This window comes from Salmo salar, chromosome 01, assembly GCF_965601325.2.
Source record: "Salmo salar chromosome 01, fSalSal1, whole genome shotgun sequence".
NCBI lineage: Eukaryota > Metazoa > Chordata > Actinopteri > Salmoniformes > Salmonidae > Salmo > Salmo salar.
In genome coordinates this window covers 61,498,536-61,513,755 of record NC_138291.1, presented here as the reverse complement: position 1 = coordinate 61,513,755, position 15,220 = coordinate 61,498,536, and the positions used below count along the sequence as shown (strand labels likewise).

Genomic DNA, 15,220 nt, shown 5'->3' with positions numbered 1-15,220 from the left:
TCGTCAAGCCACGGAGCAGGAGGGGAGGACCGAGCCGGCCGGGAGGAGAGTCAAAGGATGCAGAAAGGGAGGAGAGGAGGGTTGAGGAGGCAGAATCAGGAGATTGGTTGGAGAAGGTTTGAGCAGAGGGAAGAGATGATAGGATGGAAGAGGAGAGAGTAGCAGGAGAGAGAGAGCGAAGGTTGCGACGGCACAATACCATCTGAGTAGGGGTAGAGTGAGTAGTGTTGGAGGAGAGCGAGAAGGAAAAGGATACAAGGTAGTGGTCGGAGACTTGGAGGGGAGTTGCAATGAGATTAGTAGAAGAACAGCATCTAGTAAAGATGAGGTCAAGCGTATTGCCTGCCTTGTGAGTAGGGGGGACGGTGAGAGGGTGAGGTCAAAAGAGGAGAGGAGTGGAAAGAAGGAGGCAGATAGAAATGAGCCAAAGGTAGACGTAGGGAGGTTAACCTCTTAGGGCTAGGGGGCAGTATTTACACGGCCGGATAAAAAACGTACCCGATTTAATCTGGTTACTACTCCTACCCAGTAACTAGAATATGCATATACTTATTATATATGGATAGAAAACACCCTAAAGTTTCTAAAACTGTTTGAATGGTGTCTGTGAGTATAACAGAACTCATATGGCAGGCAAAAACCTGAGAGATTCCTTTACAGGAAGTGGCCTGTCTGACCATTTATTGGCTTTCTTTGACATCTCTTTCCAAAACAAAGGATCTCTGCGGTAACGTGACACTTCCCACGGCTCCCATAGGCTCTCAGAGCCCGGGAAAAAGCTGAATGTCGTCATTCCAGCCCCAGGCTGAAACACATTATCGCCTTTGTCAAGTGGCCGATCAGGGGACAGTGGGCTTAGGCGCATGCACTGGTCGCCCCCATCTTTCAAGATTTTTCCCTCTATTTACCGAAACGCAGATTCCCGGTCGGAATATTATCGCTTTTTTACGAGATAAATTGCATAAAAATTGATTTTAAACAGCGGTTGACATGCTTCAAAGTACGGTAATGGAATATTTCGAATTTTTTTGTCACGAAATGCGCCATGCTCGTAACCCTGATTTACCATTTCGGATAGTTTCTTGAACGCACGAACAAAACGCCGCTGTTTGGATATAACGATGGATTATTTGGGACCAAACCAACATTTGTTATTGAAGTAGAAGTCCTGGGAGTGCATTCTGACGAAGAACATCAAAGGTAATTAAACTTTTGTAATAGTAAATCTGATTTTGGTGAAGGCTAAACTTGCTGGGTGTCTAAATAGCTAGCCTGTGATGGCTGGGCTATGTACTTAGAATATTGCAAAATGTGCTTTCACCAAAAAGCTATTTTAAAATCGGACATATCGAGTGCATAGAGGAGTTCTGTATCTATAATTCTTAAAATAATTGTTATGCTTTTTGTGAACGTTTATCGTGAGTAATTTAGTAAATTGTTAGTAAATTCCCCGGAAGTATGCTAGTTCTGAACGTCACATGCTAATGTAAAAAGCTGGTTTTTGATATAAATATGAACTTGATTGAACAAAACATGCATGTATTGTATGACATAATGTCCTAGGGTTGTCATCTGATGAAGATCATCAAAGGTTAGTGCTACATTTAGCTGTGGTTTGGGTTTATGTGACATTATATGCTAGCTTGAAAAATGGGTGTCTGATTATTTCTGGCTGGGTACTCTGCTGACATAATCTAATGTTTTGCTTTCGTTGTAAAGCCTTTTTGAAATCGGACAGTGTGGTTAGATAAAGGAGAGTCTTGTCTTTAAAATGGTGTAAAATAGTCATATGTTTGAGAAATTGAAGTAATAGCATTTCTAAGGTATTTGAATATCGCGCCACGGGATTAGACTGGCTGTTGCGTAGGTGGGACGATTTGGTGCCACCTACCCTAGAGAGGTTAAAGTCACCCAGAATTGTGAGGGGTGAGCCATCCTCAGGAAAGGAACTTATCAAGGCGTCAAGCTCATTGATGAACTCTCCAAGGGAACCTGGAGGGCGATAAATGATAAGGATGTTAAAACCTGTTGGGGCTAGGGGGCAGTATTTGCACGACCGGATAAAAAACGTACCCGATTTAATCTGGTTACTACTCCCGCCCAGTAACTAGAATATGCATATAATTAGTAGATTTGGATAGAAAACACTCTAAAGTTTCTAAAACTGTTTGAATGGTGTCTGTGAGAACTCATATGGCAGGCAAAAACCTGAGAAGATTGCATGCAGGAAGTGGAAATCTGATTTGTGGAATCACCTTCAACACTTTGCCTATGAAACACACCGTGAGTTAGGATTCATTTAGCACTTCCTAAGGCTTCCACTAGATGTCAACAGTCTTTACAAAGTGGTTTGAGTCTTCTCCGGTAAAAACTGACCGAAAGAGAGGCTTGGAAAGTTGGTCATAGGGGGAGGGCCATTACTACAATGACGCGGGCGCCCATGGGTTTCCCTTCGTACCGAAACGTTTAGTAAGACAATGCAATCGTCCGCCTTGAATATTATTGATGCTCTGGTTGAAAAAGGCCCTAAAGATTTATGTTATACAACGTTTGACATGTTTGAACGAACGTAAATATATATTTTTTGCACATTCGTGACGACAAGTACCGCACGCTTCAGTACATTTTGAGTAGCCTTCAGAACGCGCTAGCAAGAAGGAGCTATTGGGACATAAATGATTCACTTTTTCGAACAAAACTACATTTGTTGTGGACCTGGGATTCCTGGAAGTGCCTTCTGATGAAGATAATCAAAGGTAAGGGAATATTTACAATAGTATATTTGATTTTAGATGGTTCCAAGATGGCGCTAACCTGTATCGCCTAGCCTATTTTTCTGAGCATAGCACCTCGTTAATTGCAAAGTGTGATTTCCCAGTAAAGTTAATTTTAAATCTGGAAATGTGGTTGCATTCACAAGATGTTAATCTATAATTCTTTGAATGACAATATTACATTTTAACAATGTTTTCGAATAGTAATTTTGTAAATTGTAGCTCTGATTCACCGGAAGCATTTGAGGGAATATATTTTCTGAACGTCACGCGCCGATGTAAAATGCTGTTTTTATATATAAATATGAACTTTATCGAACAAAAAATGCATGTTTTGTGTAACATGATGTCCTAGGAGTGTCATCTGATGAAGTTTGTCAAAGGTTAGTGCTGCATTTAGCTGTGTTTGGGGTATTTGTGATGCATGCTAGTTGCTTTGAAAATGTCAGTGTGATTATTTTTGGCAGGGCACTCTCCTAACATAATCTAATGTTTTGCTTTTGCTGTAAAGCCTTTTTGAAATCGGACAACGTGGTTCGATTCAGGAGAGGTGTATCTATAAAATGGTGTAAAATAGTCATATGTTTGAGAAATTGAAGTTATAGCATTTATGAGGTATTTGTATTTCGCGCGACGCGATTCCACTGGCTGTTGACTAGGGTGGGACGCAAGCTTCCCAGGTTCCCAGACAGGTTAAGCTTGAATGGGCTAGTGACTGTGACAGCATGGAATTCAAAGGAGGAGATAGACAGATGGGTCAGGGGAGAAATAGAGAATGTCCACTTGGGAGAGATGAGGATTCCAGTGCCACCACCCCGCTGACCAGATGCTCTCGGGGTATGCGAGAACACGTGGTCAGACGAGGAGAGAGCAGTAGGAGTAGCAGTGTTTTCTGTGGTAATCCATGTTTCCGTCAGCGCCAAGAAGTCGAGGGACTGGAGGGTAGCATAGGCTGAGATGAACTCTGCCTTGTTGGCCGCAGACCGGCAGTTCCAGAGGCTGCCGGAGACCTGGAATTCCACGTGGGTTGTGCGCACTGGGACCACCAGGTTAGACTGGCAGCGGCCATGCGGTGTGAAGCGTTTGTGTGGCCTGTGCAGAGAGGAGAGAACAGGGATAGACAGACACATAGTTGACAGGCTACGGGAGAGGCTACGCTAATGTAAAGGAGATTGGAATGAAAATTAACTAAACAACTGGGGAAGCGAGAGAGCAGGGCCTCCCTCACTAACCATTCACTGAAACACTGAAATATAACTTTTCCAACTTCCACTTTAGAAATGATAATTGATGTAAACTACAGTGGTTCAATGTTTCCAGGAATAGGCTCAAACTTAGTTTATTCAGCTAGATAACTTGGTACAGTATTCTTCCGTGAAACCCACCCAGTGCACCGTGTCCTATGACGCCGTAGCTAACTAGCATGCTAGCATCCAATAACACACGGTTAGCACCAATACTTGGTTACAACAAACTACCAATGGATCACTTAGTGGTATGGAGTCTCCAGGAAAACACTGTCCAGGACCATGCTAACTGAATCAGATTCAAATGCACAGTCAAGGCACACTAAGTAAAAATCATAAAGAGGAATGGAACGCTAATAGCTATCGAATCGATCCAGGTTGCTCTTCCTTTTGAAGCGGTTCTCTATCTCGAACTTTGCTCTGAAATGCATTTGCACTTAACACGTCTTATTCTTCCAGTAGTTTTGATAGGACAATCTGCCTTAACCCAGAGCTGTGCGATCAACCAATCATAATTGGTTGCTAGAAATGACAAACAGTTGACTGATATACTATCCCTCAAAATAAACAAGATATTTTGTATACTCAGGAAAAGTCACTCAGGGTTAGTCAGTGTCCACCCAGAAAATACATTTGGCACAGTCAGGGAACACAGCATTCCATAGCTCCCATATTACAATATATACTCTGCCATATCTGAAATTTGCATCCTGTAGTACAAACTCAAAAAAGTTCTGGGACACTGTAAAGTCCATGGAGAATAAGAGCACCTCCTCCCAGCTGCCCACTGCACTGAGGCTAGGAAACACTGTCTCTACCAAATAATTGAGAAATTCTATAAGCATTTTTCTACGGCTGGCCATGCTTTCCACCTGGCTACCCCAACCCCGGTCAACATCCCTGCGCTCCCCACAGGACCCATACAAATCAGCCGGGCTACACAATCTGGACCCTCTATTTCTAAAATGATCTGCCGAAATTATTGCAACCCCTATTACTAGCCTGTTCAACCTCTCGTATCGTCTGAGATTCCCATAGATTGGAAAGCTGCCGCGGTCATCCCCCTCTTCAAAGGGGGAGACACTCTAGACCCAAACTGTTACAGACCTATATCTATTCTACCCTGCCTTTCTAAGGTCTTTGAAAGCCAAGTTAACAAACAGATTACCGACCATTTCGAATCTCACCGTACCTTCTCCGCTATGCAATCTGGTTTCAGACCTGGTCATAGGTGCACCTCATCCACGCTCAAGGTCCTAAATGATATCATAACCGCCATCGCTAAGAGACATTACTGTGCAGCCGTATTCATCGACCTGGCTAAGGCTTTCGACTCCGTCAATCACAACATTCTTATTGGCAGACTCAACAGCCTTGGTTTCTCAAATGATTGCCTCGCTTGGTTCACAAACTACTTCTCCGATAGAGTTCAGTATGTCAAATCGGAGGGCCTGTTGTCCGGACCTCTCGTAGTCTCTATGGGGGTGCCACAAGGTTCAATTCTCTGGCCGACTCTCTTCTCTGTATACATCAATGATGTCGCTCTCACTGCTGGTGATTCTTTGATCCACCTCTACGCAGACGACACCATTCTGTATACCTCTGGCCCTTCGTTGGACACTGTGTTAACTAACCTCCAGATGAGCTTCAACGCCATAGAACTCTCCTTCTGTGGCCTCCAACTGCTCTGAAATGCAAGTAAAACTAAATGCATGCTCTTCAACCGATCGCTGCCCACACCTGCCCGCCCGTCCAGCATCACTACTCTGGACGGTTCTGACTTAGAATATGTGGACAACTACAAATACCTAGGTGTCTGGTTAGACTGTAAACTCTCCATCCAGACTCACATTAAACATCTCCAATCCAAAATTAAATCTAGTATCGGCTTCCTATTTCGCAACAAAGCATCCTTCACTCGTGCTGCCAAACATACCCTCGTAAAACTGACCATCCTACCGATCCTTGACTTCGGCGATGTCATTTACAAAATAGCCTCCAACACTCCACTCAACAAATTGGATGCAGTCTATCACAGTGCTATCCGTTTTGTCACCAAAGCCCCATATACTACCCACCACTGCGACCTGTATGATCTCGTTGGCTGGCCCTCGCTTCATACTTGTCGCCAAACCCACTGGCTCCAGGTCATCTACAAGTCTCTGCTAGGTAAAGCCCCGCCTTATCTCAGCTTACTGGTCACCATAGCAGCACCCACCCGTAGCACACGCTCCAGCAGGTATATCTCACTGGTCACCCCCAAAGACAATTCTTCCTTTGGCCACCTCTCCTTCCAGTTCTCTGCTGCCAATGACTGGAACGAACCACAAAAATCTCTGAAGCTGGAGACTCTTAGCTCCCTCACTAGCTTTAAGCACCAGCTGTCAGAGCAGCTCACAGATCACTGCACCTGTACATAGCTCATCTGTAAATAGCCCATTCAATCTACCTCATCCCCATACTGTTATTTATTTATTTATCTTGCTCCTTTGCACCCCAGTATCTCAACTTGCACATTCATCTTCTGCACATCCTACCATTCCAGTGTTTAATTGCTATATTGTAATTACTTTGCCACCATGGCCTATTTATTGCCTTACCTCTCTTATCCTACCTCATTTGTACATGCTGTATATAGATTTTTCTACTGTATTATTGATTGTATGTTTGTTTATTCCATGTGTAACTCTGTGTTGTTGTATGTGTCAAACTGCTTTGCTTTATCTTGGCCAGGTCGCAGTTGCAAATGAGAACTTGTTCTCAACTGGCCTACCTGGTTAAATAAAGGTGAAAAAAAATATATATATCTAAACACTACCAGAAAGGCTTTAAATGGCGTATGACGACTGTTCTTTGTTGGTCTGGTGAGAATCCACATGGAAGGATATATCATGAGCAGCTTCCCGGCCAGCTCTGTGGACGTGACATACCAGCGGTGCATCAGCAGCAGGGTGCGAGGGAGCTGGTTGGACTGCAACTCCCCATTGTCATCTGTGGAGAGGGATCACACCATAGAAAAGGAACAATGAGAACACATCTACACTGAGTGTACAAAACATTATAAACACCGTCTCTATCCATGACATAGACTGACCAGGTGAATGCAGGTGAACGCTATGATCCCTTATTGATGTCACCTGTGTAGATGAAGTGGAGGAGACAGATTAAGGAGAAGTGTATCTATAATTCTTTCAATAACTGTTGTAAATTTTATCAACATTTATGATGATTATTTTTGTAAATTGATGTGCTCCTTCACTGGATGTTTTGGAGGGAATACATTTTCTGAACATCACGCGCCAATGTAAAATGGGGTTTATGGATATAAATATGAACTTTATCGAACAAAACATACATGTATTGTGTAACATTGAGTCCTGGGAGTGTCATCTGATGAAGATCATCGAAGGTTAGTGATTCATTTTAGCTGTATTTCTGGTTTTTGTGACGCCTCTCCTTGCTTGGAAAATGGCTGTGTGGTTTTCCTTGTTTAGGCGCTGTCCTAACATAATCTAATGTTATGCTTTCGCCGTAAAGCCTTTTTGAAATCGGACACTGTGGTTGGATTAAGGAGAATCTTATCTTTAAAATGGTGTTTAATACTTGTATGTTTGAGAAATTTGAATTATGAGATCTTTGTTGTTTTGAATTTGCCACCCTGCTATTTCACTGGCAGTTGATAGTGTGTACCACGGGTGGGACGCTAGTTGTCCCAGATATCCCAGAGAGGTTAAAGATGGATTTTTAAGCCTTGAGACATTTGAGACATGTATGCGTGCGATTCAGAGGGTGAATGGGCAAGGCAAAAGATTGAAGTGCCTTTGAATGGGGTATGGTAGTAGATGGCAAGCACACCGGTTTGAGTGTATCAAGAGCTGCAACGCTGCTGGGTTTTACACGCGCAACAGTTTCCCGTGTGTATCAAGAATGGTCCATCACCCAAAGGACATCCAGCCAACTTGACACAACTGTGGGAAACCTTGGAGTCAACATGGGCCAGCAACCCTGTGGAACGCTTTCGACACCTTGTAGAGTCTATGCCCAGTCAATTGTGCCTGTTCTGATGGCAAAAGGGGGTGCAACTCAATATTAGAAAGACATTCCTAATGTTTTGTACACTCAGTGTATACTGTATGGATCACATCACTGAGATAGCTTCCCCACTGTGTTTCTGTGCCATACCAGGCAACTGCACCGCCCGCAACCGCAGGGCTCTCCAGAGGGTGGTGCGGTCTGCCCAAAGCATCACCGGGGCAAACTACCTGCTCTCCAGCACACCTACAGCCCCCGATGTCACAGGAAGGTCAAAAAGATAATCAAGGACAACAACAACCCGAGCCACTGCCTGTTCACCCCTCTATCATCCAGAAGGCGAGGTCAGTACAGGTGCGTCAAAGCTGGGACCGAGAGACTGAAAAACAGCTTCTATCTCAAGGCCATCAGACTGTTAAATAGCCATCACTAGGTGGCTTCCACCCGGTTACATAACCCTGCACCTTAGAGGCTGCTGCCCTATATACATAGACATGGAATCACTGGCCACTTTAATAATGGAACACTAGTCACTTTAATAATGTTTACATATTTTTGCTTTACTCATCTCATATGTAAATACAGTATTCTATTCTACTGTATTTTAGTCTATGCCACTCCGACATTGCTCATCCTAATATTTATATATTCCTTAATTCCATTATTTTACTTTTAGGTTGTGTGTATTGTTGTGAATTGTTAGATATTACTGCACTGTTGGAGATAGAAACACAAGCATTCTGCTACACCCACAATAACATCTGCTAAACATGTGTATGTGACAAATAAAATGTAATATGGTTTGATTGGTCACTCACCAAAAGCCTGGATGCAGGCATCCAGTAGCATGTTGAGGGGGGCTGCCTTCCCCAGCGTCGATGTTCCCATGGTCCCACAGGACGACTCCTCACAGCAGAGATGGGTTCACGCCCCCCGAGCGGGAGAACACATGGTACACCTCCACACCTGGAGGTCAGGGGTCAAAGCCTGCTCAGGAGCTCTCTGTGAGAAGAGGAGACACAGCCAGACTAAACAAACATTGCTTACATCCCTTTCTAAGATTATTGTAAACACATGCAGACATGGGTGTGGATGTCGTTTATTCATCAGCACACAATCATAATTGCTGTTCTAATTCTGGACATATACACAGTCAATTCACCAGGTGTATTTCCATGTACATTACATATGGCCACTACATGGATGCTATACTAGGTTTTTCAATAGACTACAGTGGCTAGTGAAAAAAGCCAGTTCAGTGCATTCCATCAGCATCATGCTCCTCTCCTCCACATCTGCAGGAGTTGGGCCGTCTTCTGAGAACTCCCATGGCAGCCATCAATGTTTTATGACTTTCTGATGTGCTCAGTGCGTGATACCACCAAAACAGCTCATGATTCCATACAAATTGCATAATACTCTTCGGGCCCAGTGAGCCGGACAAGACTACATCTGTCTACCATGGCCTGGTTGGGGACTGGGTTTATGTAATCAGGATATATAATCTGGATCACTGAATATCAGTGATTGTCAGTTCATATAGTATCGCCACTGATGTCAACACAAAGTTAAGAAAAGTACAGACAAGGTCATTTTAGAATGTTATTCTAGGGTTTTAGATTTTAAAACAACAATGAAGGTTTATATAGCAGAGCGAGTTGTCTGTAGTGACGACATTAGAGGTGGCATCATTGAAAGGTTTGGTTGGTGGTTTTGGAAACCGTGGCTGATTTGGATTGGTTGCAGTAACGGTGCGTGGGTAAGATCACCGAGGAAGCCAAGCCAGTAAAAAAGCCATATTACAACCTATGTTGTGATAATTGCGTTGTTTAAACATCATCAACATTTAAACATCATCAAATCAACAAGGCTATATATATATATATATATATATATATATATATATATATATATATATATATATATATGCATAGTTTAATACTCTGAAAACCAACTTAAAGATAGCAAAAACGATTTATGTTGCTAAATATCATGTGGCTGTCCATGGTACTGATTTCTGTCTGTGTGTGTGTGTGCGTGCGTGCATGCTTGCAAGTATTATTATTTTTTGACTCACCCTACATGCAAACTAGTTGAACGACAATGCCATCCTCCTCTCTTTCATGTTGAAACGGTCTATGGCTCTGTCATACAATGCACTTTTAGTTTTTGTTGTCAAAGGCTACCTAGCTAAAATGCTTGCTTGCCTGACTTCCTCACATGGGCAACAATCAACCAGCTAAGTAATTAACGTGAGCCTAAAAGGGCTAGGCTACATATTGAACTTCAATCGTTTCAGGCCAGTGGCACAACATATTCATTTATGGTTAGATCAGAATCGCCGTCATAATTATTTGTACAAGCCAATGATTTAGTCCAAATACCATCAACATCCATGGCTTAGGAAAGGGCCAATTTAGCAAACTAGATACAGCAGGACATCAACACAATCAGGCCAGAAATGAAAATGACGTTTCGCTTAGGATGTGATTTGATTGGTGAGAAGCAAAATCCAAAATGGCCTCCAAACAGACTAGAAATGAAAATGATGTTTTGCTTAGGATGTGATTTGATTGGTGTGAAGTCAAATCCAAACTGGCCTCCAAACAGACCAGAAATGGCCTCCCTTGGGGGGCATTTTGCTGCACCAGAACAACCCACAGTTGAGCTCAGCTCAACGCTGATTGGCTAATTATTGGTGGGGGTTAGGGTCAGGAGTGGTGTGTGTGTGTGTGTGTGTGTGTGTGTGTGTGTGTGTGTGTGTGTGTGTGTGTGTGTGTGTGTGTGTGTGTGTGTGTGTGTGTGTGTGTGTGTGTGTGTGTGTGTGTGTGTGTGTGTGTATGCATGAATGCGTGCGCACATGCTTTTTCTGGAAATGAAATCATGCCCTTGTCCCTTGACTGTAAGGTGATTAGTGAGCACTCTCTAGCTGCAGACGGAGTTGATAAGATCTTAAAAGATGGACATAGAATGGATGTGTTACCGTACTGACTAGTATGTGTCCTTCAACTCCGATTCATCTTCGTTAATGTTAAGATGGATGACGTCCATGGCCTTGACTGAAGGCGACCTTTCTTAATTAAGGCTCGGCGACAAACGTAGGTAAATCAAGGCCTGGTCTCGGATTGCCTTGGTGCAAACATTAATCAACTCTGCCATGGAGATTCATGTCAAGCTACCTACTTCAATCCCATCTCAAGCCTCCTGCCTATCACAGTTTCAGGTGCATTTGAAATATAACAAACTGATGTGCACTAGTTCCGTGATTACGATGAATGCACTAACTGTAAGTCACTCTGGATGAGAGTGTCTGCTAAATGACTCAAATGTCAAATGTAAATGTTCTACAACATACAGTATATATTGCATTTGAATAGTAACATACTGCATGCATATTGATATATTGATAAATACATATTATGTCAGTAGTCTATGCAAAGGGAAGAGGAAATGCGTGAGGAAGATTTGATCAACATTCAACTCAGTGGAAATATGTGAATCTGTTACGTTATTACCTAGCCAATAGCCTATCACTGCACTGAAACAGAACGGCAGATGCTTAGAGCCGAACTGGACATCATGACAGATATGCCCAAGCTTGTTCATCTCAAGCAATTACAGTTGATTAATAAGTATAACGGCACTAACAGCAGCCCTAAATAGATGAGGTTGATCATGCACCATGGTTTTCCATCATGATCTGCGACATGATCTCCACTTCATGGACTTTGAAGCAATTACAAGAGCCATAACAATTGGTCTAAAATCCTACTAAATTCTACCCCTTATTCTGGGTATTTCACCTCCAACTCCCTGTGCAGTCAGTCACACAGTCTGCCTTTGTGTAGCTCCGCACAAAGCCAGATTGCAGACAAATGCCAAAAGCCAAGCAGCCTTGGAGGGTCACACTTCAATCAGCTGAGAGGAGCACTGATAAACGAACAGCCAAAGGTCTCCAACTCAGCTACTGCTTTGACTCCAGGTTCACCATACATTTTGTGCTCAAAGCATACAATGAGCTATTTGGTCAATACAGTTGTAAACACAGAGTTGTACAGTAGCGTCCTGAATGACATAATTCGTCTATGCTGAAAATGTTGTTCTGACCCCACAGTGCAGAGGGACAGACAGAACCAACATAATCATCAGCTGTCAACTGGAAACTGCATGTTTCTCCACAAGCATGTCCAGTCAAAATGGTTCTACCTGGAACCAACAAGGCTTCTTCAAAGGGTTCTCCCATAGGGAGTGCCAAGACAAGCCAAGGCTCGTTCAAGGCTACTTACTTACTTTATGGCAACACGAATGTTTGCAACACCTCGATTTGGTATATTCAATAGGACCTCGCATTTATACTTCCACAAATACAGCAGGTAGCGTATAGGTAATATTATGGCACCGACTACTGTATCTTACGTGCAGCCAAATGGCTGTTGAGTTTGTTGTCCAGGGGTAAACATCCCTTATGTATCTTCTACATATACCCATGACACTGTTGGTCTTTGAACAGTTAAGACCACCCTGTGGGTGCTTAGATAACATTCTGCATGTCGAAGAGCCTTTAGCTCTGAACTCTGATTAACAGAATGAAATGTGAGCAGAATGTTGTGGCAGAGCAGCATGCTGTCTCAGGGATGTGCTAAAAGACATCTACTAAAAATGACCACAAAAATACCTTCTACAATTTCTCCTCAACCAAAAAAAACCTTCCACAACCTCTCTAAATCAAACATCTTCTCCAACCAGAGAGAGATATCACGGTTAGCCACATAGGGCAGTGATGTACAGAAGCGTGCAGCACACGGCTCCTCGCATGAAGAGTCTGCTGCCTTGAGCCTGAGGAGGACCTGGATCAGTAAATTGATTAATTGTCCATTACGTGGTAATCAGGCAGGCAACTCCAGCACCTACTCTCCACAGGGACACTCCAAAGCTTGACCCCCTTCTATCCCCCTTTAGTCACTCCCCTTGTCCAGAGCTGATAGGAGCGGATGGATGGAAGCAATATGGCGGAAACTACTTAGGTATGGGCACCTTAGTACTATAGTAGTACTTAGTACTATAAGGTACTACTGCATATGAAAATGAAGTGAAAGAGAGCAGACGGGAGGTACAGTAAGTGAAAACAGTTCTCTGTTGAAAAGCAGCCTTGCTTGACTTAGTATCACTATTTTATAACGCCATCCACAACACAAGTGAGCCATAGAGAAATTAGAGGGAAGGAAGCTTGTTCTGAAAATGTCAATTCGAAGTGAACAGAATTCCTTCCTGTATTAAAGAAGCGCAGAAGCCGCAACGGAGCATCTATCTTGAAGGAAAGGGTCATATGTTATTTATAATCTTGCATTTTCATGTTTGACTCATTTCCTATACGCCTCATAAATATTTGATTGATTGTTTGGATGTGGATGTACACGTAGGTGCATGCTCCTGCTCCAAGGATGGAAGCAGAAAGCCTGTAGAGCTACACTTAGATGTTGCTTGTTTAAAGGACCCCAAAGTCACTACTTGTATCACAACCCAAGGCAGGGTGCTTGTTTGTAAATAAAACATTCCTTGGTGGATTCAAGGCCTTGGCAGTTCAGTAAACAAAACAGTTCTGTTTTTCAAGGGTTTTCCTAATCCTACTGACATGGATCCCTGTTTACTGTTCATTTTGATTGTTTATTTCACTTTTGTATATTATCTACCTCACTTGCTTTGGCAATGTTAACATATGTTTCTCATGCCAATAAAGCCCCTTGAATTGAATTGAATTGATCCCATACTATTGGCCTTGGGTGCAAAGGCTATATATTTCTTGCCACTCATGTTCATATTCCAAGAAAGTGTTTAATGTCTCCTTCTGTTTGTTAAAAATTGATAGCAGGTAATCTGTCTGTTTTCCAGGAAGCTTTACCATTGATACCACTCTCTATACAGCTTTAAAACACTTAAATGGTCACTATAGGCAATCCCACAGCTAGACACACTGCGATATGAGTGTGGGCGCATTTGGGGTAAACACTGGAGTACTAAGGAAAATGTATATTTCAACACAAAGGGTGTCCTCATTTGAGAGCACTATAGAAATATGGAACAGGTTTATATTTTTTGTTATTATCAGGAGGATAGGATGAATCTGGTAAAGTAACCTCAATACACACACACACACACACACACACACACACACACACACACACACACACACACACACACACACACACACACACACACACACACACACACACACACACACACACACACACACACACACACACACACACACACACACACACACACACACCTCTACAATCCCACCTGTTTTGACAACTACCCCCATCACCATTGCCTGACCACTACTTTATTGATACCAACACCTCTACACTACCCAATCTGAGGTTACTGGCTGAGGTAATAACAGCAATTGATGACAACACAGTAACAAGCCCATGTGTACACATTAAAACACACTAGGGACGGGATTCCATGCTAGACAGTTACACCCTCTAGATCATCATTATAATTGCCAACTAAAATAATTGACGGGGGGCACCATTGACTTATGTCATCAAAATGTTTCTTAAAAGAAATACATATTATTTTGAAATTATTTTCAAATTATTTGTATACACGGAGGGACCTGGAAACGCAGACACAGTGGATGGATAAATCAAAGTTTAGCAGGTGTTATAGTGGTGCAGCAAAATGCTTATGTTACTAGATCCTAACAATGCAGTCAAACGTCAAAGAGCAAAAATGTAAAGAAAAACAGCGAAAAAGAAAGGCAAGAAATCAAGAACGGCGGGATGAATCCAATTAACAACCCAAATAGCACTGTAGCAATATCAAAATGCAATCTATACATATGTACACCAGGGGAATATTTTTTTAAATTTTTTTATTTCACCTTTATTTAACCAGGTAGGCAAGTTGAGAACAAGTTCTCATTTACAATTGGGACCTGGCCAAGATAAAGCAAAGCAGTTCGACACATACAACAACACAGAGTTACACATGGAGTAAAACAAACTTACAGTCAATAATACAGTAGAAAAGTCTATATACAATGTGAGAAAATGAGGTGAGATAAGGGAGGTAAAGGCAAAAAAGGCCTTGGTGTCAAAGTAAATACAATATAGCTGTAACGGTTGTCGTCAGATAAAGCGGACCAAGATGCAGCGGGGA

At 42.6% G+C, this 15,220-nt stretch overlaps 1 protein-coding gene across 1 annotated transcript in view; it reads right to left on the bottom strand.

Moving 5' to 3' along the window:
• LOC106606711 (ras guanyl-releasing protein 3) overlaps positions 1-15,220 on the bottom strand; it is a 61,685-nt gene that overhangs the window by 32,407 nt on the left and 14,058 nt on the right. The window contains exons 2-3 of the mRNA XM_014203070.3: positions 8,872-9,055; positions 6,910-7,012 (exon numbers count right to left, since the gene is read on the bottom strand). Of these exons, the coding sequence (XP_014058545.2) occupies positions 6,910-7,012; positions 8,872-8,941 (173 nt within the window). The 5' untranslated portion in view covers positions 8,942-9,055. The remainder of the gene's footprint in view (positions 1-6,909; positions 7,013-8,871; positions 9,056-15,220) is intronic.